This window comes from Falco punctatus (genome assembly GCF_963210335.1).
Source record: "Falco punctatus genome assembly, chromosome: 5".
Classification (NCBI taxonomy): Eukaryota; Metazoa; Chordata; class Aves; order Falconiformes; family Falconidae; genus Falco; species Falco punctatus.
In genome coordinates, this window is record NC_137584.1 from 45,694,819 (window position 1) to 45,720,256 (window position 25,438).

Consider the following 25,438-nt stretch of genomic DNA (forward strand, 5'->3'; position numbering starts at 1 on the left):
TAGAGACTACAAATTCCATTTTCTTTGAACAAGCATATGGGTAAGGGAAGGTTTTATGCCCTAGGAGAGGTTGTTTATTTTATAACAGCATGCACTGTTCAGGTTCCTAATTACTGTTGCATTTAAAAAATAATTTATGCATGTTTATTAGTAGTACTTCAAAATTTTGATGCATAAATCTGTGTCCTGATGCCTATCCCTAGGATTGGAACACAAAATTACACCAAAAATCTGCCCGTAAATGTAAAACACTCTGCTCTCTATCATCTTCCTCCTTAATAGCCTGGGAAAAAAAAAGCTAATAATAAATATTTAAATACATTCTTCATGATCTGTATTTCTCACACCGACTGTGGTAAAAGTAATAGATTATACAGGTTTGCTCAAAGTCAACCAAATGTGAAACGATCTGTGCAGCGTTGTGTTTGGTCCCTGAGGGCCACATCCATGAAGAACCATTAAGTCATATTTCATAATGACGTATCTGCAATGCATGGTTCAGCTTCAAGTTTCACAGGTGTGGCAAGTTATTAGAATTTAATTCTGTTTTTTACTTCAGTTTCCAACTGAAATCATCCACTTATCCACATTATTTAAAATTTCTTCAAGTATTGGCTGGTTTCCCGCTGCAGTCTCAAGAGTGAGTCGGTTCAGCAGCAGTGCTGTGACTATCTCAGTGTTGTGCTGCACTGGGAGGGACTTTAAGACAACACCCTTCAGACTGTGGTTGAAATAGGACTAAAGAGCCCAGAAAACTATTCTGGGATGTGGGTGTGTACATTTAAATCAGATTTTCCCTTCACACAACAACTAGCCAAGGCATTAGGAGTTACCTTATGTTTTACTACTACATAGGGCTCATAGATGCTGAGGAATTTTCTCCACTTTTCTCTTTTAGGAATGTGTCAGAACTCCTTTATCTTCTGCTATTAACCAGTGTGCCTGCAGTCTGGTCTAAAAAGGCTTCACAGAATTGCACAATGGTCATGGTTGGAAGGGACCTCTGGACATCACCTAGTCCAACCCCTGCTAAAGCAGGGTCACCTACAGCAGGTTGCACAGGATGACGTCCAGGCAGGTTTTGAGTGTCTCCAGAGGGGACCCAACAACCTCTCTGGGCAGCCTGTTCCCGTGCTCTGTCACCCTCAAAGTAAAGGATTTTCCCCTCAGATTCAGATGGAACTGCCTGTGTTGCAGTTTGTGCCCGTTGCCCCCTGTCCTGTCACTGGGCACCACTGAAAAGAGCCTGGCGCCATCCTCTTGACACTCACCCTAAAGGTCTTGATCACACAAAAACCCCACCAAGTGCTAGACTGGTCTGATTTTAAAGTGATTTTTGACAGAAGTGACTAAATAACGGATGCTCCTTAATTATAGGACATGTACAAGCACTTGTGATTTCTCTCAAAATGTATTACTAGTAATTTTTCAACCACTAGTGTTTATATTTTTTTCAAGTTTCTGGACACAATAGCAAGGTGTCAGCTATTTCAGCTTACTAGTCCGTAAGTCATATGGCACCCGGTATCCACCTCTCCCAGTCTCGTTACAGCTTCAGTTCTGGGGTCTCACATGTCAATAGATGAATTTAGAACTGTGCCTGGAGGAAGTCTTTGGGATGTAAGCACACACTTTGGTACTTGCCACAATAGAGATGGACCTAGGTGGACACCTACCTGCTCTCCTAAACTCAGAAATGAGAGAACATTTCTGTCAAGAGTAATTGCTAATGATAATGCAAAGCTCATTAACCATGAATACTTGCATAAGCAGCTTCATAAGAAATGAAGTGTAAACACTGCTGTCAATCAATATTTTAATTGCCCAAATGTTTGTGGAAAACCAATTCAAGATGGTATGAACATGTTGAAAGTAAATTCACCCTGAAATTTCAGCACTTGGTTGTGAAAGTATTTGCAGGGCTGACCCATCTCCACCTGGACTCTTTTAAAAACCTCTGAAGCTTTATCCCTGCTATGATTTTTTTTTTTTCTGGTTCTAAAATTGGTCTTGTAATAATAGAAGCATGAAATTTGCTGACAGATTTCCCAGTGAGCTAGGATGGGCTGAAGCTGCTATTTTAAGCACCCTTGTAGGAAAAGTGATTGGTAGTATATGCACTGAGCCCTGATTCAGCAAGAATTGGTACAGGATCCCTGCTTCATGTTCAAGCTACAAGAAACATTGAAAAGGAACTCTACTTAAATGAATGGATAGAAACACTGCAAGATGTTTGGAAAAGCAAATTACTAGTTTTGTTAGTAATAGAGATCTGAAGATTACTCAGAAGAATCCAGCTCTAGTCAGAGCCTCAGCTGATGAAAATGGGCAGAAATTCAATGAATTCAACAGGATTATAATGATTTTACACTTACTCAGGATTTGATGTGACATCTGAATGTGAATTTATTTTAATCACAATTTAATCACAACTGCTGTCAGTTGAATACCCTTATACCTCGTTGTCTTGCAACAAAGACAAAACTGTTTTCCATCTCTGTATGATCGACTTGAACAAACTAGGAAAGCAGTGGAACAGGCAGTTGAACAGGCAGTCTAAACACGGCAGGATAGCCATGTTTAGACAAACAAAACCTATGGTAGATGAGAGAGCTCTGAAAAAGATATTTTTTTGAATTTAATAAGTCAACTACACCTGGAATTTGAAATAAATTTCAAGGGTGATTATCCAGATTAGCTTCCTAAAACAGCCTGGGAAAGGAGTAGGTTTGAGAAGAGTGGTTAGTGGTTGCAGTTACTGTGCTGTTGAGATCTGAAGTATACTCAGCTGGATTAGTTCCATGTTTCTTTTCAGTTGAGGCTGGATTTAGCTGGAGATTATCTCCTGGCACGGCATGAAGATAAATATGATTCAGAAAGACATTCTTTTTAATAACTTTAGTGGTTTTGTGCCTACTTAATTTTATTTTGTCAAGATCAAATTAAGCCAATTCTAGTCCATTAGGAAGGTGTGTGCACAATGAGCCTGGGGGTGCGGAAGAGGGAACCAGCCTTTGGACTGCATGGATGCCAGCCCTGACAGCTTTCATGCTCTCTTCCCGAGGGGGATGGAAAGAATGATGTGGCACAGCAGATTTTATCTGTGTGTGATACTTACTGTTATTATAAGGGAATTTCAGGGTGTGGAGTTAACTCTTAAAAGTCTGTGTAACTACCTGCATGTATCCCATAATATATGTCATGTAAATACATTCAGTGTTCCCTGGTGAGTCTTTCTCTTTGTCCTCACCTATAAATTGGCTTGATCCACCAGTGATCTCCACAGTGCTATTGCAAATGGAGAAGCTTAGGCCCTCTCCACATCCCCAGGCTTTTCTCTGGCCCCGGAGAAGCATCTTCAGCATCTTCCTGCTACTCTGTCCTGTGATATTCCTGGTTAACTGCTAGTTCTTCCCAAATGTTGACTTTCCAAATCCACCAAAAAATGTGTGGATAAGATCCTGTAGCTTCAGTACAGAATAAAGGAGTTTAACCTGAAAGGGTGTTTGGAGACAAGAGGGAGAGGCAGAGTTCAGTGCTTTACCTCACTGAGTATTGCTTGCAGTAAAACTGCCATGCCCAGTCCCTCCTGCAAATTTATTACATGCCCATTATTTCCCCCAAATAAAGAAAAAGCCTTTTTTTCTTGGGAAGGGTTAAAGACTAAGCCCAAATCTCTTCCCAAATCTGCCTGCCTCTCTGGGCAACCTGATCCCTGTTTATCCCAAGGAGGGCAGTAGGAGCCATGGCACAGGGTCACTGACAAACCCACCTCCCACAGCTGACAGAGCAGGTCCCCAGTACAGTTGCAGGCAGAGAAAATCACACCAGGTGTGTAGCCAGTGAGGGAGCACCCCTGTCCAACCATGTAAAATGTCCATGGTGGGAAAAACAAGTGTTGTGTCCTGCCTTTAACAGCACAGCTCTGTCCAGGGTTTCCCTGCGGTTGCCTCAAGAAGCATCCCTCCCTGGGCTGTTGCAGGGAAGAACAATTCCACGCAGCCTCTTCTTGAAGGATGTGGCTTACCATCTTAGCTAGATCCTAAGTATACGTTTGATTCTGCATTGTTGCCTTGCCTGCCAGAAAGTAAAAATCAAGTGTCCATTTCTTTGTGGGTTATTCTTTTTTTGATCTCTGTAAAATATAGCCCTGAACTGCGTTTTCAGTAATTGCAAGATTTATTTTTGTGTTGCTGTACATTAATCACATTGGAATGGGAAGAAAGCAAAAATAGAAAGGGAAATACATAATTATTGAATGGGAAGAATAAAATCAAAACATTCGTATCTAATTTTCTAAGACTTTTGAAAACAATGGTGCAGTTTGGGGGGGGGGCAGAAAGGAAAAGGAGCAAGCTACTAAAAAAATACATAAAAGCAAGTCAAAACTGCACAAAAAGGTGTGATGTTCCTTTAAAAAGCTACGTGTAGTCAGCAGGGTACCTGACTAACTCGTACATAACATGTTCGTCTAAGCATAGTAACTCTCCCACTGAGAGAAACACCGTGAGCCTAACAAGAATATACATGCTTTGGAAATACTTTTCCAGAATCATGATGCTTGTTCCATTAGTCAATCTGGTGCCCTTTCAACAGGTTGAAGACTGTTGAGCATTAAACGAAACTAACACAGAAAATACAGAGAGAAACCAGGGAGATTAGTTTTTAAAAATTAAAGTTTGCAGAGAAGAAAATATGAGACAAGATATGATCCTGTTGATCTGCCTTAGAGGCCCTCAAAATGCTACTGTAGACCAAGACACAGAAATGGCACCATTTATTCATCAAAGATAAAACTGCATTAATCTTGCAAAGAAGAAAAAAAAAAAAAAGAAAAAAAAAATGAACTGAAAGCTGTAGCACTCTTGCAAAGAAATGTTTTCATATCTTTCTAAACACCTTTGAGTCTGTTACGCCTGACCTACTGCTGCCTTTGTCTTTTCTGAAGATGAAGGCTCTTCTGGATAGTGTTTTGTTGTCTTTGAGGCAAAAAATAAATCAGCTACATAAAATCCAGCTCAGAGGAGTAAGAGTTTCCCAGTAAAGGCTCTAAATTTTTGCTTTCCCAGTGGTCAATGCCATCTGTAAGCAGGGTGAGGGCAGAAGGGCAAGAGCTTTGGCCCAAAGTCTCTGAGAGAGGCTGAAATTGCCGGCTCCCTCCATCCTGCCACACTGTCTGTGCCCTTTGCTACATTAAGTGCAGGAGGAGGAAATAAATAATGTAAACCCCTTGTTGCTCTACAGCCCTCTGGTCACAGGGGTGGCATTGTACATGGAGCTGCTGGGCTGGATGGCAGTGAGGGGCAGCAGGAGCGTCTGGCACTGTCACCTACTCAAGGCTTTGGTTTCGCTGAACCGGACTGGCTCTGCCTCAAAGCCACAAACTGAGCAAAATTTCCAATCCCTTTCTGAATAAAATTGAATGCATTGTTGATGTGGCCTGAAATATTGATGAACCATCAAGATTTTTGTTTCCTGCACTCTGATTGATTTCCAGTGCCCACTAAATGTAAGAAAAGCCCTGTATATGTGAAATGGTTCCCGGCTAAATAAATGGGGAAAAAAACCTCAAAAGGACAATCAATAAAGACCTGATACCTCCTTGATCTAGCTGGCTATAAAGGCTAAATTTGCTCCAAATCAAACCTGTTCCATTGTTAGCGAGAGCAAATGAAGTGGACCTGGGAAGTGATATGTGGTATGGAAATCCAAACATCTGTTTCCCATGGTCATGGTGTGCAAGGGAAGACATGAGTGATCGACTCGCCGAGGGACCATACTGCCACAAATGGAGTAGTTGTGATGAACTTACTGCAAAGCTGTCCTTGAACTCCAGTCTCAGGTATAGATTTCAGTAAATGTTAAGTGTTTAGGAGAGGAAGAAAGATGACTTCAAGGATTTTACTGGTGCTTGGACCAGGTAGCTGCTTTGACTTTATGTGGTGCTTACTGCTGGCCAGGCCTTGAACATGCAGGATGTCCCCAGTGAAGCATGGGGACAAAGCTGTAGCTATTGAAGAATATATTGATGGCTTTGATGCTTTTTTTTTGGCTGAGACAAATGTTGATATATTTGAAGGCATTCGGGTGTAGAAATTGTTTTAGAATACCTTGATGATGGTGGTTTTGGGTTTGTTTTGTTTTGTTTGGTTGGTTTTTTTGTTTTTGTGGAATCACAGAAAAGGGTATCTGGGAAGCAGGGTGGCACCTCATCCATGTTTGTCCTGTTCTTAAATAGCCACAAAGGGAGATGCTTCCTTAGAGCAATCAATTTGAGTGACTCATTACCCTTATGAATTTCATAGTGAATCTTGTATAGGAGTACTGGAATTGATATTGTGCTGACTGATGATACATTACAGTATGCTCTATAACCTCATTTTGGTGAGATCCAGCATTATGCTCTGAAAACATGACAGGTGCACACATTTTGCTACCTGAATACATGATTTTACCATCATTTTATGTTGACTGAAGCACTAGATACTTCCAAAATGGTCTATCTCACCTGGTCCTGCCCCTGTCCAAATATCTCTGCTTGCTACCACCTGGGTATTCATGCCAGATCATCTGCACTGGGGTCAAATCTTTCCTTCTTCCCTACCTGACCCAGGGCAGGGATGTGTTCTGGTGGATCAGGTCCCTGGTCTGGATGACTCTGCAGCTGCAGGAGTGCTCACATTGGCACCAGCAGCAGTAAGGCTATGCAGCCACGGGTGTGGAGGCATGGACTTGGATTACTGCCAGCCTATTGTGAAAGTGGCCCTTAAGTACTGCCCAGGTATCTGGACATTGCAAGCCAGCTTCCCCTCCTCCTAAGACGCATCACATCAAAAGGAAAAGTGGTTTTCTTCTGTTTCAAAGCCTTCACACTGCTCAAAAGTTGCATATTTACTCAGCCTTTTTTCCACAGATGGTAAGGCTGGGGCATTGCTTTAAGAACAAGGAGACCCACTGTGTGGCTCCAGGCACTGGCTGAACTGCATTTGCTCAAGCAGAGTTTTGCTTTGGGCTTCGATGGGGCTGGATTTCATCCTGAGGCTTTACACCAGGCATGGAGAAGAGGAGTGAGGTTAGGATGGACCTCTGAAGAACAGGTAGTGTGGGAAGACTTCTGCCAGCTATGCTGTGGCTTGCCCATCCCTGCAGCCTCCAGGCATGCCAGCATGCGCTGGGCATAGGTGTAATATTGTGGGGAAATAGCAGTGCTTTGCACATCTGAAGCTGCCACGTGTGTCTGCAGATGGCACCAACATGACCTGCCCTAAACAGCGCCCCAGCATGGCTTTGCTGTGAGCCTTCCCATATCTGCGCGGGGAGAGCAGGACCTTCTGGATGTGTGCAGAAACAAGTCAGGAATGAGTTATAAATAGAGCTGCCCTGGGATTATTTCCCAAATTTCAGGGCCTGTTTCTAGTTTTGGGTTGTGGTTTTTTCTCCTTTCACCTATTCTTAGCTCAACTTTTCTCCCAGTTCTCCCCAGGCCCAGCTTGGAGCAACCTCCAGGTCAAACATGCAATGATGCAGCCATTCCCCTCTGTGTGTAAGGTCCCCTCGGCTGAGGGGAAGACTAGGGAAAAACTTCACAGAACACAGAATTGTACTGTTAGATGCAAAGGCAGGTGACAAGCACAGACATGGATGAACACTGCAGAACTTCAGCCACAAAATCAACATGAAGCTTGCCAAAAAAAAAAAAAAAAAAAAAAAAAAAAAAAAAAAAAAAAAAGCAAGAGAAAATGGGCAGTCTGCAAAGCAAACAACAGCCCAATTTAATTGCCTAATTCAAAGTCCTCTGCTAAATAAAGATAGCTCTGTAGTTCTCTGAAGCAACTTATCACTGTAAAAAGCTCAGAAACAGACAAACAAAACTGTGTGGGGAATGGAGCGTGGGAGAAAAAGTCCTAGGAATAATAACGGAAATAATGAAACCAGTATTTTTCCCACTGAGAAGGTAATATTAGAAATAATAACAATAGTAATAATGGTAATAATACTTTGCTGTATTTACTGAAATGACACAAACATGGACCAGAGATGCAGCTCTGTAGATGTGCTGAGAGATGACGTGGCCTATGCCCTGTACCCAGTGTGGCCTGGGTCATGGAGTGGCTTCAGGGAGTGCCCTGATGCCAGCAGGGTCCCCCCGTTGCATCGGTGCCATAAATCTGCTTTTGTCTTCCCCCCTGCTGTGCCCTCTGGGAAGCAAAACACAATGTACAGTTCCACACTCTGAAGTGTGCTAATGAAAACTGTGCTTTCATAATGATCCTCAGGACGTTCCTGGCATTTTTCTAAATTAGATAGGTATGTGGCCTCACAATTAATGACAGTTAAATATAAATTGAGAATTAGTATCTGCCACCTTGATATGATGTAGCCCTAGCAGGCTTTTTAAGCTGTTTGCTGCGGAAATCGTTATTCCTCAATTACACTGTTTCAGCTTTGTCAGCTACTGTATAACCTGTGAATGTTGTTTTTCAAAAGAAAAGCTTGGCGTTGTAACAGGGAAGAAGCAAGCATCTGCAACAGAAATGCCAAAATCCTGGAAGCTGCTCCACAAGCATGAGTATTATACACAAAACAGATGGTAGGAAACCAAGCACGTAAGAAAATACATGAGGTGTGTTTTGTGCAACAATATTGCTACATTTTATTTAAGGTAATTTTTTTTAATACATGCAATATGCTGGAACACATTTTAAAATGCTGGCAATGCTCTGTAGAACAGGTCCCATTCTTAGCATTTGTGCAATAATAAAAAGCCCCCAAAAGATAGAGAAGATCATTGTGAATCATAAGGATGATTTGGAAAGAACATGAAAAATGCTGCCTGTTCAGCAATCAAGAACAGGTCCAAGCACTTCACAGGATGCACTTTCCAATCTTCATCCTGTGTAATGAAGTGAGCCAGGGTACACATACGAACAAATGCTTAATAAATGTTATCATAGATTTTCCAAATGCATTAGTAATCCAATAAAATAAATTTCATGCTTCAATTAGATATGTGTGTATTTTTTCCCCTGCTATCTAATAAGGACAAGCTGAATTACATCAGACGGGGCCATCATGCCTCCTTAGGCACTGACTGGCAGTTGTAAGATAGCAGAGCACTGCTTCGCTCAGTAGGCAGCAGACATTCCTGTTGCAGGCAGAGGATTACAACCTGTCGAGTCAAAGTCTTAATCTCTTCTCAGTCATGAGTCAGTGTTGAAATGGCAGTCAGAGCATGCACAGGCAGCAAGAGATTTGTTGTAGCTAATGCGAACACTAAAGGAGAACACTTCATCTGCCTTTACTGAAAATACAGAGGACTCTGCTATGAAGAACAAAATTTAATGACAGTACTCATAAGAAAATCAGGAATAAACAACCTAGCCATGTTTATGAGGAGAGGGTCCTATTTAAAACCTTCTATTAATTTTGAGAAATATACTGCAAACGTTTTGACATACAAAGAAACATGTCACGCCATGTTAATTTATTAATCTGGAGGATTCACAAATCCCATAGCTAATATAGGAAAGACGAAGATCAGCCAGGTAAAAATGCTGTTAAGCAAACAGCTGGTTATTGCTGAATTACTTAATGGTAAAATTGTTACTGCCATTAATATCATATCTCTTACAATGATAATACAGCACAGTCTATTATATTCATTCGGGTATAGCACAATATAGAGTACTATCAATTCAGAGTAAATTCAGAATTAATTTCTCCACCACTCCTCAGCCAATCTGGAACATCTGTTTTTTCTTTTTATCTTTTTAAAAAGACATTCCTAAAAACATAACTCAGACAAGCACTGTGTTGCCTTCTTTTCAGTCATGCAGGGATGTACTTCTGCTAGCAGGTACATCACACTAGAGGTGAAGCCAGGCATGTGTCTTTTCATGTAAGGGTCTTTTATTTTTCTCTAACATCAGCCAAAATCCTATGGCCCAAAATCCTAGTGAGGAAAACTGAGAAAGTCTAACAGGAGACACTGGCTCCAGCCAGGAAAGACTGCAATACTTCTATTCACTTAAAAATCTGTAGAAAGGCTTTTAAACAGTATTTTCCAGACAACGGGTGGCAGAAATATAGTAGGGTGTGATGGTGGGTACCGGCTGCTAGGGAGATGTAGTGAGTAAATGTTTGTTTCCCACTATCTAAATAGCAACCAATGGACTGCCCGAGCCACCCCAGCGCCAGTGCAGCCCCCACAGCCTCCGCTGAAGGCACGCTGTGAGAAGCGGGGTATATAAACCCAAATAAAAAGCTGCAATGATACTGCTGTGCTGCTGCTGGTTCTTGATCAGAATTGGCCAAGGGAATTCTGAACGAGGCACACCACTTCGGACTCAATTTGGGCATCTTCTGCAAAAGCAGGAGGTGGTTTGGATTGCTCTTCTGAGGTGCCTCCTGCACTGTAGCTACCTAACCACGGGCTTGGGATTCAGCTCTGAAAGGGGAGGACAGTCAAAGTGGATTTATTAACTCTACCTATAATTGCCTCATTTCCTAGTGCTACAGAGCTGTACTATGTATCGTTCCAGGAATAATTTAGATGGATGAATATAAATGCACTGTTGCTAGAAAAAAATATGAGTGTGAAGTGCACTTATATATCAAAAAATAGGCATAGATAGATAATTCAACAACAGCATGCCTGAGCTGAAGGATCATTTCACATAGCACCAAACATCAGTTCAATCTTTTTCATATGCTCTGCCTCTCTAGTTTTTTAGCCACCTTACATTTTCTAGAACAGCTGCTTTAGAGCCAACCTCATCATCAGAAAGCACATAATTTAACAGGTGTATCTTATCAAATTCAATTTCTGCCTGGTTTTTCTTTGATTCACCAAGCTGCTTCTCCCATTCTCAGGATGATCCATGGCAGATTGCAATCTTTTCCTATTTACAACATACCAGGGACATTTTATTGTCTGTTCTTTAGAGATGAATTACTAATGTACTAACCCACAGAAGCTAGCATATATCTACATGTGATTTCTTCAAATGCCAAGGGTTCTTTTTGAGGTCAACCTAGTAAATTTTTGAAAATCAGTACAGAGGGGCTTAGGAATAAAAATCATTAGAAAGGCCCTAAATAATTAATGATTAATTTATCATTAGCTAAGATGCCATATTTAAAGTAGTAACATACTACCACTTTTTAAGCACAAAATATTGCAAGTATACCTCAATAACATGCCTTTCACATTGCATAGGACCAAAATATAAATAGAATAAATAACTCTATTTTTTCATAACTCACATTTTATGTAGTGTGTAGTGGAGGGGCATTTGCTGGCTGTGGGGCAGATGAAGATTGAGCTATGTAACAAAATTAATGCATAAATTACTAATGGTACCCTATCTAAGGCTGATATATTGACTAACCCTCCTGTGAACATCAAACAGGTCAGTGCACTAAGAGGTTACTAACTAGCTGATGCCTATGGTATTTTTCTTATGGTGGTTTGAAGGGAAAAGAAAATAACCTGATGTTGATATTTTCACTCCTGCAAGAAATATATGGGCCCATTATTGCAACATTTCTCTGAATTTCACTTTAGGAAGCAGTTTTATGAAGTGCTGATACCCAGACTCTCAGTAGTGCTTAGAAACATGCAAGGCCAGAATGACAGAATAGCGTTAAAGTTGACTACAGTGAAAAAGAGTAACTTGTGTTTATTGAACCTGACAGTGTTTCACTCTCCTCCCATTATAATTAGAAAGTTAAATATAGGACAATACCTGTAGAGAAAAGCTCCTGAATTTATCCCTGTACTGCCCACTTCTTTGAAGCTTGTTAAATGGAGGCAATCTAGACAGGCATTTAACAGATTAACCAGTATGTATATTTGTACAAGAAAATTAAATTTTGAAGCGGTCATTGTATAAGCCTTACTGAGCTCCTGGAAAAAGACTTAAGCCCGAGGGGGGAATGAAATGCCAAATTGTGCCTTATACTAAAAATTACTACGGGCAATCTTATTTTTTCACTTAAAAAAATAATAAAATCCTTTATGTAACCAAATGCCTGACATGACCATGTGTCTTTAACCTCTGCTGTGTTGTCTCAAAACCATACCATGCAAAGTTTGGGACAGGGAGTGTGTCTCTTGCTACAGATACATAAAAGTACTTAGGATAATGGGACTTTCATCTTTGTAATATTACAATGAATTACTATAACTATTTTGTATTTATGAACATCTTATGCTTGCACATGGAACTTTTTTTTATGTTATTTATACAAAGCTGCTAAGTGCAGCAAAATTGCATGAATGCCCCAGAGCTGGATGGTTGTTGCACACATAGAAGCTTATTCATTTAAATTGCACGTATTTAGAGAGGGCTTTTGGATTCTTCTTGTTAAAAATAGCTTGGTACAGAAACACCCACAGAAGTTAGAACTGGAGGGCACTTTTAGGCTATGCCTTTACAAGAAACAGGGCGATGACCTCTTCTTTCACCCTGAGGGCAAATAGCATGGTGCCCTTGAATGCTTTTCCCCCTGAATGTGATAGCCTTGTCCAGAGTGGCTGCTGGGGACAATTTCTGGAGAATAGGTCCCCAGGACAATGGCCAGTGCAGGGCTGACCTCCAATGGAGATGCCACTGGTAGCTTAGGGAGTAGTTGGGTACCAGTGCTTGAGCCTGATCCTGGCCCTGGAGTGTTTAGGGGATAGTTGCAGCCTGAGAGGCTCCTGGTTCATCTCCTTGTCTTTGGGCTGGATAAACTCTCCCTGTAGAGGAATAAATAAACAACAAATATTGGCCTTTTCCCTTCTGAAAACCCTCTGAAGATATGGATTCCACAGCTTCCCTAGGCAGTGTATTTTGCCACTTCTATATCCCTGCCATTAGAATTTTTTTCATCACGTTTAATCAAAATCTCCTTTGCTTCAGTTTAAGCTCATTATTCCCTGTGCTCACCGCATGAGATCAAGAGCACATTATTTCCCTCAGCTTTATCGACACTTCTGTGTTTTATAAAAGAAATATTTCTGGTTCCTTTAGTCTTTCCCTGTAGGTTATTAGAGAAAGGGCATGTCTTTTAGACATCCAATCATACCAGTTGATTCTCTCATTTCTGCCAAATTGGTCCAATCTCTTCTGAAGTCTCACACTCTTAACAGAGGCCTCACCCACAGAATCTCGCCCAGTAAAGTTACTTCATGTCTCATATGCACGACCTTCTTTATACATCCCACTGCGATGTAGCTTTTTTCACCACAGCATGTTTCTGACTCATGCTTAGTCTGTGATTCAGATCCTCTTGGTCCTTGTTGGTAGAACTGCTGGGAAATTCACGTTCTCCAGCCATGTATTTGTGCAGCTGACTACTCCAGGTGAATATGGAGTGTTTGCATTTCTTTTATTGAATTGCATCCTGTGATATACATACAAAACTGATGAACTTGTTCTGTTGCTGCTCTACATTTTGCTGATCTCCTTTCTTCAATGCCTGCATTCTCCATGTTTTTCATTTACTAGATTTTGAGTGGCAGCTTGGAATATCCTTAAGGTTTTAAATGTGTGTTCAGCACTCTAGTAAAAATCTTCCAGAAAGGCACCTGAGCAGTAGAGTTTGTTCTGCTTTTGCTCCTCATTTTGTTCTCTGTTCAAACCATAGCTGATAGCTTTCACTAGCTAGCCCTCTTGATTGTTTATGCTTACTCCACGAAAATAGCTTTTAGCTTGAAAGAACGTGCATTGGGGTGGCATCAATTACTTCATGCTTTTAACAGTTCTGTGCTCTTTTGTTAAAGCCAGAGAGACCACAGGCTCTTTCCATGCTAAACAGCCCAGCATCGTTCCTGCTTTCCCAAGGAGGTAACTACGGACTTGGGAAGTTTAGCATATCTTTCTTGTACAACAACCAAGAACAGCGCTAGGTTTTAGCTGCACATCCATGACAGTTTTCAGACGGGTGCAGGGATGAGAGGATGTGAGGCAAAGCAGGACTGCTGGCACCCGAATTGCTAAACAAGTGCTTTCTGTCTAGCTTTCAGTTTTTTCAGGTTTTTTTTTTTCTTTTTTCCAGATCCAAGCACCTGAGTGCCATCACTCACCGCTAATTGCCAAGCAAAATGGGCAAAACCAATTACGTCCCTCCTCTACGGGCTGGCCAAGGTATGCAGACTAACTTATTACCATTCTTCATTTTTTCTTGAGTGCAAGTGAAATGGAGTGTGTAGCAGAGGTGACAGGTACCGTTCTGGGAGATGAGTGATCCAGGATATTATTAATCTACATATTATGAGTGCCTTAATCTCTAATCCCTACTTTCTTTTAATGCTTTTGTTTGTCTCTTTTTATGGACTAATACAAATACCTTATCTGTTCACTCATTTTCTCACTTTGTATTTTATCAAAGGGTTAATACTTCCATCTAAGCAGAGTGGGATTCAAGGGCAAAACAACAATCAATATTACTAGAGGCTGTGGGATGTTAATTGTCCATCTCTGCTTCATGGTTTGTTTTGCTGTTGTTTTTTTTTTTTCCAAATCTTTTCCTTTATTGATTCTCTACCTCCCTGCTAATCCCTTCCAGAAAAAAAGGAAGGCTGTCCACATCTTTCTAAATAAAAGTGACAGCTTCGGTGGTGGTGCTCAGATGAACAATCATAGGTTATTTGTACCAGGAATTGCTGATGTTATTGAGGGTAAGTGCAAGCAAACAGAGGTTACCTACTTCTTCTTTAGTCGCTACCTACCCTCAACACAAAGTACCATGACAGCACAGCCTGTATATCCTAACATGACTGAACAGCATGCACCAGGGATGATCAGAGATGTTGTACTTGGTACTTGGGAGCCCTCAGAATTTCTGGCTCCTTTCTGAGATCTGGTAGTGGGCACCCAGACTGCCCACTTTTGCAAACTGAAGCTCTTCCAGAGAGATCTTGTGCTCTAGTGGACCTGTCATCCTTTCACACCACCGCTGCTGCAAGAGCAGCTGTGAGAGCCTGAGACAAACGGCACCTGGGTCCCATGCACACTGCCAAGACGTCCACTCAGGAGGAGCCCGAAGGGCAGGTTTCTCCCTGAGGACGCCAGCTGGGTAGCCATAGGCAGGACTGGGGTAAGGAGAGGAGGCTCCTATGGGCAACTAGCATACAGGGGTCCAAATTAGCCTTCTCGTCTGGGAGAGGCTACACATATGCCCTGCGTGGTCGTACACTCTGTGTGTAAGGTGAGAATCTGGAGGAATTCCACTGCAGAGGAATGGTCACCGCTGGCAGACTTCAGGTCATCGCAGTCTCCAGGCACTACTGGTGTAGGGGAGAAACGAGCCTACAGTCACACCCCATGCTTACTTAGATCTCTGCTCTGAGATGGGAAGAGGTTGTAATTGTGCACACTTACTTTGTAGGAAATAATACATCTATGCATACAAATTCATTTTTCCTTCCATTTTTCCTCCCTCTCACCTAGTGTTTACCTTCTACCTGAATGTACCTTGGCCTGTGTAACTCACAAATACCCAATGATCTTTTGAAATGCAAGCCTTCCAAAGTTTCATTATTAGAGAATCTCAAGCTATAAATGGATTATATCATAAGCAAGAGGGGCCAGAGAAAACACTCCAATGTAACAAATAATTGCTTTGTGTCATTGTTTTGCACAACTAGTATTAGAATTACTGCTTTGACCACAGGTATTGCAGCAGGGGGTTGAGCAACGAGCTAGTAGCGTCTCCTTTACAAGAAAGGACAAAAAGGAAAGGGCAGCCCTCGGTAACAAACATGTGTAAGAGCCAGGCTCTGAGGAGCTTTTTAGTAAAGGCAAAACAAACTAAAAAAGCTAGGGGTTTGGAGCATCAAAAGGATGTCTGGAAGAAGAAAAAGTCAGCAGTGCTGAGAATGATAGATAGATGCAAACACAGTGTCTTTGGAATATGGAACATCAATATCACAAACAGATGAAAAGCGATTGAAAATGAAAACAAATTCGTAATACGTCTGGGGAGACAAGGAAGTTACCAGTCAGAGGGAGGGGCATTAATTAGGACATGCAAAGTAGAAAATCACTTAGAGACACAGAATCCATTAACAGCTCATAGCCCCAAGCTAAATTCAAATAGGAGGCACACAAATGGCGCTTACACACTGTCTGACACACACAGGCTACCGCTGTGATGAAAGCAAAGCTTAGTTCTGCAGTGGTTTATGAGCTATGGCAGTATTCCCCTGCTTTTGCTTATTGATGGGGAGGACGGCAACACTGATCCAGACAAGGCAATGCACAAGCGTGACCCCAGTGCCCACACCACAGGGGTGAAACCTCCTCGGAGCTGAGTGGGATGTCAAGGCTCTTCATCAATGAAACACTTTTCTCACACAAAACCAACATTAAATAACTCAGGACAGTGTCTTTAGACTCCTCAGATGCAGTCACCAGGCACAAGACAGACTGTCTGGTTGATGGAAGTTTCCAATAATTGTGCAGAAGAGAAGCCCTGTGACAGTGAATTTCGCTAGTGTGCCCGAAGTGAAGTCTCACAGCTCACCACCAAGATGCCACGCGGAGCTCCTAAATGGCGGGGTAGCCTGTAGACAAAGACTGTCTAGCATTGCAAAAATAATGGAGCCTATCATTATACATGCAGAAGATTCCCTGGCAACTCCTAACTCAAGTGTTTTGTTAGCAAGCCAAGGAATACAAGCATGAAACGACTCCTATGATTCTGTGAACATGTACAGGCTAACGTGCATTTCAATAAGGAAATTAAATCACCAACTGGTGTGTACTTTCCAGTTTTAAACAATTCTGGGTTGCTGAAAATCTGCAGCTATGAGTCTTTCACTTGACTCTGATTTCTTCCTGAACACATTGTCATGTGAAGAAGAAACCAGCAAAATTACATACATGTGAATCCTTTAAACAGCAAATGCCTTGGGAAAATAACAGATGCTAAACTGAATGAAATTTCATGACACATTTCAGAGTCCAGCAGCTTCTTATTTCCAAAGTTGTTTAGAAGAGAGCATGGAAACCTCTAGGAGAAGCTGCTATGAAACAGTGGAAAGCCATGGAGAAGAGGCAAGCTGAAGGGGTCCTTCCTTCGAGCAGCCTCCGAGGAAGGAAAACTTGTGGAGAGCAGCATAAAAAGGGGTCTTGGTTTTGGCCAGTGTCGTATTTGACAGCATAGGAAAATGGGGATTTAGACTATCACTGAAGATGACACACCTAAACTTTGTTTCCTAAATAGCAAGCTTGCCTAGTGAAGAACCTTTCAGCCACAGAAATGAGTCAACACTGACATTTGTGGCCAGCCCTGATGGAAGTGTCAACTGTTTAAGAGGAGAACAGAACTGCTGCAAATGGGCTTACCAAAGGTGAACAGGCGATTAATGCTCAGGGCCTTGAACCCTCAAGGGTGACTGCGTAAGCCTCCTGAAAAGTTGGTCCAGATGCCCTTTAATATTTTCTTTGACTGAAAAACAGGTTAGGACCATGCAATACATGCATGGGAAGTGGATACAGTTTCATGTCACTCACATTCACAAGAGATTCCCAGATCCACTGTTTGAGCAAGAAATGTAGGGAAGTGCAGGTGATTCAAGTGTTCCTCTGCCTTTGTCTGTTGTTTACTCACCCTGTCACCCGATGCAATGTTCGTGTGAGAGAGACCTGGATGTGATTATGCTGAGAGAGCACAATATTTCAGTGGTGGTCTATTTTATTTCCCCTTTGGTTTTATTCATCAACCATTAGCTTTAGATGAAATGCAGCACTGTAATTTTGACTTAGCTGCTGGAAGACCCTTGCCCATGAAGCCTGATCTCTTATTCCCTGAATTTCTTCCTCAAGGCAGGTTTGAAACTGGGGCTGAAGGGTTGGGAAGGATTGTTCCTTCTGCTGCCACCTTAACTCTTGTCTTTGTTACGGGTGTAACCATTAATGGTTCTGTTGTGGTATGGAGAAGTATTTGTGGAGAAACTTCTCACTCCAAGAAATGCTCTCATACGCCTCCAGTCATGTAGGAGTAAAGTAGAGATTGTGCCCACACAGGGCTGCATTGCTCATTCTCAGGATGTTAGCAGATCTAAACGTTTTTGCTCAACTTTGACTTTTAAACAACTAGACCTTTCTTTCAAATGAAGCAAAATCATTGCAGGAAAGATTCTTGGCAGCACTTTTTGCCCTGGCTTCCTGAGGAATGCACTTGCTTAAAAACTGAATGAAAACCCAGTGGCATACAAAACTGCCTTATGACAATGCTGGCAGTTCCTCATCCACCCACGTTTACCAACCACTATGCATTATGTTAGAGTTGTAACTTTGAAATGATAACCTCTGAGGACATGCTTTTTAATCACCAGCACCTCATTTGCTACTTCAAGAGTGTTGTGGAAGTGCTATTTGAATAGCGGGTGCCAGCTTTAAATGCCTGCAGTGGTTATAATATCCTATTAATAATACTATTGAAAAAGTCATTCAGCTGAGACTTTTTGGGTTCTCACACTCGAAGTCAGTGAGAATATTTTAGCCATCTGTACACCTGATATTTACCTCATCAGGGAACAAAAATCTCAATATTTTCCAGCCAGCTTAGGTGCAGTGTGGAACAACTCAGCATTCTTTTGGCTCCAGAAAATATGCTGTTATGGTGACAGTTTGGGTATTCCTGGTTTATATCCCATGGAACAGCAAGTATGATGCTTAGTATGGCTTTAGAAAGCCTCTCGTGCAATATTTACCACCTTTTGCATTAATCCATTTTTTTCTCAGCCACTGAAAACAAAACCAGCCTATAAAGATGATAATGTTCCTGCCCTAAACAGGAAAGTTTCAGGTTTTGTGGTTAAGAACGTCAGCACCAGACTTCCAACATGACGTGTGGAGCTGAGGACCCAAATTATAGGCCACGCCAAACACATAAGTTCAAAAGAGAGTGGCTCCCCTCTTTCAAAAACTCCTCTGCATCTTTTTGGTTTCTCTAAGAACAAGTTGTTGACAATGGTATGATGGTGTTTTCCTACTGTGTTTACACAAGGCCAGATTTATAAAAGCCAGGCAGGCAGCACTACCCAGCTGCAGCTGGAAGTCGGGATTTGCTGGGCTGGTGGCAGGGAAGGCTGCCCGGTGGGTAGCACAGGCTCCTCGCATAAACTCAGACTTGTGGGATGTGACTTTCTCTCAAGCCCTGCCTGCAGCCCAGACTTCAACTGTGATAGACACTGATGCTACATGCAGTTGCTCAGGATCTCTGAGAGTCATGTGGTCGCTACACACTGATGAGGAGCTTAACCTTATATGCTTTGCTTTGAAGAACTGGCACTTTTTAAGATGAAAATCTAAAAGCTATCATAGCATTTAAGGCCAACAATAAGATTTTATCTTGATTATATTAGATTATGATCTCTTCGGGGGCACAAGCTGAGTTTTACCTAAATAGCTTGATGAGGCTCAGAAGCCTCCTGCCAGCCTCTGTGTTCAGTGGTAGGTCCAACACAGGTAGCGGATGAGGCTGGGATGCCACCGCTGCCATGGCAAACAGCAGCAAGGGTCTGACCGCAGCAGATGTGCCCGGCTAACCAGGGCTGGCCATCCATGCCCCCCCGCCCCCGGCTGACTTAAGGCATCACCCCCCAGAGCAGTGTGTTAGAGGACGGTCCCCACAGCCGAGCCCGAGCTTTGGGACACCAGGCGCTTCCAGTGCCAGGTCGGCGCGTGCAGTTGGCCTCTGCCCCTCGTCACCGCCAAACCTGTTTGCTAACGGGGACGGTCCCGGGGCCCTCAGCAACCCCTGCGCTGTGTCGCAGTTGGCCTGCTGGCACAGGCACGTTTCGGTGCGTGTGACGGACCGCTGCCGGTGCCACCCGAGAGACACGGAGGTCCTGAAACCACTAAGGCCCGGCGGTGCCTTGCAGAAAACCAGCCACCTCCGAGAGGCCGCTTGTTACAGGAGCTGCTGAGAGCTCGAGATACTCGCCTTCTGTTTGGGTTCACCGCCCCGAAGTCATTCACCCTCCGCAACCCCCGAACAGAAGAAAACGATCGCGTTCAGCGTTTTAATGCTGCAGATATACAATATTTATAAACGTAATGTGCATGGCGGGGCAACACTGCATTTCCTTAAAAACCATGGAGCCGTACGGCACGCAGGGCGCCGAGGGCCCCGGGGAGCCTCCGGGGAGCGCCCAGCCGCGGGCACACGCCGCGCCGGCTTCGGCTGCGGCTCCGGCTCCGACGGCGGCGAGGAGCCGCCGCCCGCGCCTCGCCGGCACCGGGACGGCCCCGCGGCTCCGCCACCGGCCCCACGGCTCCCTTGGCGTGCGCCGTGCTCAGCTCGGCAGCGGGGCCGGGACGCGGGGCTGGCACCCAGGAGCGGACCGAGCCTTGCCGTGCCGTGCCGTGCCGTGCCGTGCCGCGCCGCGCCGCCTCTCGGCTGTCCCCGCCCCCTGCCGGTTTGGGCCCAGCCCTCCCGGCGGCGGGGCCGACTGCGCCGCTCTGCCATGAGAGGCTTTAAACGGCAGGTGCGGGGGAGGGAAGCATACGCGCAACCGGCGGCTGCTGCGGCCCGGCGCTAGCGGCGGGCGGGCGCCTTGGGCTCGGCTCGGCGGGAGCCGCGCGGAGCGGAGCATGTCGGTGGCGACCGGGGGCAGCGAGGCGGCGGCAGCGGGCGGCGGCGGCGGGAACCGCGTTTTCTTCCAGAGCCCCCGCGGCGGCGGCGGGAGCGGCGGCTCCTCCGGCGGCTCCTCCCGGGAGGACTCGGTGTCGGCGGCGGCGGTGCAGGTCCAGCAGCGGCGCCACCAGCAGGGGAAAGTGACGGTGAAATACGATCGGAAGGAGCTGCGGAAGCGGCTGGTGCTGGAGGAGTGGATCGTGGAGCAGCTGGGGCAGCTCTACGGCTGCGAGGTGCGGAGCCGGGGTAGCGGGGTCTCCGGCGCGGCAGCTGCCGCCGCATCCCCCGCCCGCCGCCGCCTCCCTCGCCCCCGGCAGCCTCCTCCCGCCCCGCGGCGCGTTTCGGCAGCGGGCAGGGGGGAGCTGTCACCGCCACCTCCAAATGACATTCCCGGCCCGCCGCCCCCTCCCTGCCGCTGCCCCGAGCCTCCGCAGTGCCCTGCCGCGGGGAAGGGGAGAAGGTGTGCCCTGCCAGGCAGGGACGGGGTCTCCCCCGCCCCCCCGTCCCCCCCGAGGTGAATAGGAGGGGGCGGCCCTTTGGGGACTGGCGGCGGCTACGGCCGCGCGCGGAGCGGCCCCCCTCCTCCCGGGGGTGCGGGGCTCCGCGGCCGTGCGCCCCGCGGCGGTGTGTGCCGGGAGCCGCCGTCCCCGCGGCTTTCCGGGGCCGGGGGTGTGTGGGGGATGCGGGTGCCGTAAGGCGCGGCGTGGCCGTGGGCCGGAGGGGAGCGCGGGGTGCCGGCGGGCGGGGAGGAGGGGAGCCCGCGGAGGCGGCTGGTGTGGAGGAGGAAGGGCCGCGGTGCGGGGCGGCTTCGCCAGCCCGAGGCTTTGTGGCACCCCGGCGCCAGGAGCGGGGTGGGTACCAGCCAGGAAATCCCGGTGGGCAGTTAGAAGGTCAGTGGGATCAGGATCGAAAATCCTGGGAGTGTGTGTTTGTATCTAATTTGCAGGTATCCAACCTGTCTTTCTGTTACTCTGGGCAAAAAGTGAATGTGGCCAGAATAATTTCCCGCCCCCACCCTCGCCGCCGTAGAGGGCAGGTGAACAGACGGATTTTTCAAGATTATTCAGAGAAATAGTAACTGTTATTTACCATATAGAGATGACAACGTAGTAGGTAAAGGAAGTGCCAGTACTTTGTTTTGTCAAAGCATCCTTAGAAATGTAGACCTTCTGGTCCCCAGGGGATCTACTTCCCTGCCACCTCGGGTAGTTACTGTTACAAAGGATCAAAATGTTGACTCTAAACTCGGGTTTGCATATACTTTTCCCACCAGCAGTCTAATTCACTTTTGTTAGAGACTTCTGAAGTGAGATTTGTTGAAGCTGAGTGTGAATTTTGCAGCTAGCGGCTCTGGGGGCAGCACCTCACCCCAGGGCTCCTGGGGGGCATTCTGGAGCTAGGAAGGCAAGTGCCTGACAGCCCCTGAGGTGTGGGTGTGAGGGCCTAAATAACTTGGCCTGACTATCTAGCACATCCATGATACAAATGTTTAAAGAAACTTCCTTTCATCTCAAAACCAGTTTATCAGCAAATTTGTTGAAGGACTTGCCCTCATAAAAAACGTGCATGTGACAAGTTAAATCTCCTTAACTATTCACATCCATGAGCTAAGGGAAGGAAAGATACAAATGGAAAACTCTTTTTAAAAATAAGCAGTTGAATTTGTTAGGCCACACAGACTATAGGCTGCAAGAATTTCTCTGCGGTCAGAAGTAGTTACAGCTGTTCACATGAACTGGGGACTTTGTGTCTGCGTGAGCTGATCATGTAGTTGGTAGCTGGCCTACTGGAGCTATTGCCTCTGGTTCGACTCTCATTCAAAAACACCAGACATGTGCTTTTGACATACAGGCGTAGCTGTTCTGTACACAAGAAAGGATGTGATGCATGGGACCAAAGCAAGGTCCAGAGGGATTTTTGCTGCTCTTCACAGTATTCAAATAACTGGCTTGACGGAGGAAAAAAAAATCTTTTATTCTTTTCCTTATTGTGGTTGCTGCCTCCAGCTGACATAGGAGGTCTACTTTAGGAGGAGTGCTCCCCATTAAGATGGGGACCATATATGGCTGCATAAAAAAACTTTTTTGATGATTTGGTTTCTAAGGTGTCTCTGGGGAGAGTGAATGGTTTGACACAACAGGTTAAAATGTTTTTGGCTTTGAGGGTTGAGGGCAAAATGTTTAAGTCGTCTTCTGCTCTTTGCTGCAATGCATTATCTCTGTCCAGTGTCAGCATGGATGACAGTAGTGAAAAGGTCAAGCGATTAATATGCTATCAGAATAAAGCTGAAGATGCATGATGAATGTATTGATTAAAGACAATAGCAATTTAATGCAAGATGCTTTGCTTGAATATGCTTGAATTACTTTTAGGCTTACAGATGCAGCTTTCAGGCTGAAAGTTAATCACCTATGCAGACAGTTAATAACCCTGTCTGAAGGCAGCTTGAGGGGGGTGAGGGTTGGGAACCGCTTGCTTTAACTTCAGTGGAAGATCCACCATAACTTCCTGACACTTAAGTTCTGAAACAATCTGAAATCTTCCAGAACATCAGAAATAGCCATCGACTTGCTAATCCTGGAAGAGCTAACCAGTGTCAGTGTTTCATCGCTATTCTGATTCAGAGCTCTGTTTCTAAGGAGCAATGCGCTCCGTTCCTGGGAAGTGCAGAAGTAAGTAGAGGGCGCTTACAGTGCAGTGCACGGGAAGTCTGCAAGAAGACCTGGGTGTCGTTCTGTGGGACTGCATAAATGTAGTGACTGTTTGCTATTTTTCATTTAAATAGTATTTTCTATTAGATTATGTTGAGATTCATCAGTGAATGGATACTTGCGGAAAGACTTCCTTTATTAAAAGCTAAACATGTATTCATAGTCTCTCAAGTACTTGCAAGTTAAGTCAGCTGTAAGCCTGTCTTTGCTTGGAGACAAAGTTTAGGAGATGAGTTTGGGAAATATGGAGACAGGTTTGCTTGTAGTTTTGGTGGTTGGGATTGTTTTGTTTTTTGGTTTTTTTTTTTTTTTTCCCCAGTGGATCTTGTCTTTAGTGGTACAGTTTTAGTTTTAAAAATTGGACGCCAAGCATGACAATGGTGTGTGGTGGAAGTGGTTTAGAAGGAGATGTTTGAGACTATTTTTAATGCTGACCACAGATCTGTGATACAAATATCATCTTTAGAAAGATTACTTTCACACAATAGGGATTTTAAGTATTATAAGCAGCTTGAGTGGTAAAGGGTTACCAAGGTAGAACTTTTTAGTAGGACCAGAGAGACTTGAGGAGGACTAGTTTGGCACCAGAACCTGTCAGGCTAACATACATAAACTCCTTCAGGTGAGTGTCAGTCTGGCTTGTTTGCTACTGGAGCTGCCTCATTAAAAAAAAAAAAAAGTTTTAGAACCTATTTGTTCTGGTTTGTATTAATGCTGAAACTGAGGTTGTGGTCACACATTAGTATACTGAAAATACAGTGCCTTAATTGCAGGACTTGAACTGACTTGACTTTTACTAGGTATCTTGTTTCTAAAATTAGTTTTTTCACAGATGCTTCAAGTTTTGAGCTGTTCTTAATTGGTTAAGAATAACTAAATAATAATGCTGCACAGAACAACTTGCATCATCACTATTTATTCCCTAATGGTTTGCAACTTGTAATTCGGTATGAAAGTGGTGATAGTCTAGTTTTCCAGATGCATGTTCTATGTTGTGTGAACCTGCTAAACTTGAACAACTTTATATGGGGAAGGGGGGGGAAGGGAAAGGCCACTGGGTTTGTCCCCAGAAACCATTCAACTTTGCAGGTGAATTACTGTACTTGGGGGTCCCGTCTACCCACAATTACAGCATTTACTATAAGTGGTAGAATGCTGATGGAATGGTCACGTTGAGGACACACAGAGTTTGCACAGCATGAGTAAACAATGAAGAAAAATTTTGCTTATGCTGTGGGTTTGTTGCTGAGTATTTTTTAATGTCGAGACTTGCATGTACAAGTCAAATGAGCCCTTAGATTTTTTTACTCTAAAAGTTGAATATAAGGCTTACCTTCTAATATGAGTTATTGCTAAGCTTAGTTGGATAATCAACTGTTTTGTTAGAGTGTATCTACTCATATATGGAAATTGGTGCTTGGCAAAGGATATGGTGTTGGTTTGGAAGTTACAAGGAGTTATGTCCAAGCTTATCCCTTTTCCATTCCAGGGCAAAATACCCTCGAATTCTGTTTAACAATTCAGTGTACAAGAAAATATAGCTGGAAGAGCTGCCCGTAAAAATCCTTCAAGCATTTCCTTTAAGAGTACAAAGCCATGCCAGACTGAGAATTGTCATATGTAAGATTCTCTTCTACCTCCTGAGGTGGTGCTGCAACAATGAGAGTGGCATGAAGCTCTGAAATAGATAAGGGATTTCATGTTGGCAGGGCTAATCTGTGGCCATTAAGTTTGGTTTCTTTTTTTTTTTTTTTTTAAAAGGGAGTAGTTTAACTTGATCCTGCATGGACTGAGGTCCTTTCCCCCAGGGGCTCTGTGACTGCCTTGCTGGAGAACATCCTCTTTAGCTGTCTTCGTGAAGCTACTGGGATGTGCTAACGGTGACACCTTGTCCCTAATATAGCTTAGAGAGTCTGTTGGTCTGCACGTGCATCAGTTTGAACTGGTTGGTGCCAGATAGGGGAAGGTAAAAGGAAGGCTCTTACCTAGGCTGAAGAGAGACAAGTAAAAACTTCCTAGCCTTCTTTTTCTTCTCCTACTGCACAAGTGTTTTGCCTGCAGTGGTAGAGCTAGTAGCAAAGGGTAAAAGGTAG

At 44.3% G+C, this 25,438-nt stretch overlaps 2 protein-coding genes across 5 annotated transcripts in view; one reads left to right on the forward strand and one right to left on the reverse strand.

The window, feature by feature from the left end:
* LRP11 (LDL receptor related protein 11) overlaps positions 1-20,103 on the reverse strand; it is a 67,208-nt gene extending 47,105 nt beyond the window's left edge. Inside the window, exon 1 of the mRNA XM_080389653.1 lies at positions 1-20,103. This exon is cut by the window's left edge and continues 28,034 nt beyond it. The gene's annotated coding sequence lies outside the window, so the exon portion shown is untranslated.
* A 133-nt stretch (positions 20,104-20,236) lies between these two features.
* The window catches only part of PPP1R14C (protein phosphatase 1 regulatory inhibitor subunit 14C), a 64,895-nt gene continuing 59,693 nt past the window's right edge, over positions 20,237-25,438 (forward strand). For 3 of the 4 annotated variants that reach the window (XR_013928510.1, XR_013928511.1, XM_080389660.1), the window contains exons 1-2: positions 20,237-20,867; positions 23,181-23,306. Coding sequence is in view for 2 of the 4 variants with exons in the window: in XM_080389660.1 (XP_080245786.1) it covers positions 20,592-20,867; positions 23,181-23,306 (402 nt within the window). In the remaining 2 variants the exon portion in view is untranslated. The remainder of the gene's footprint in view (positions 20,868-23,180; positions 23,307-25,438) is intronic. The other variant, XM_080389661.1, reaches the window with a different exon arrangement.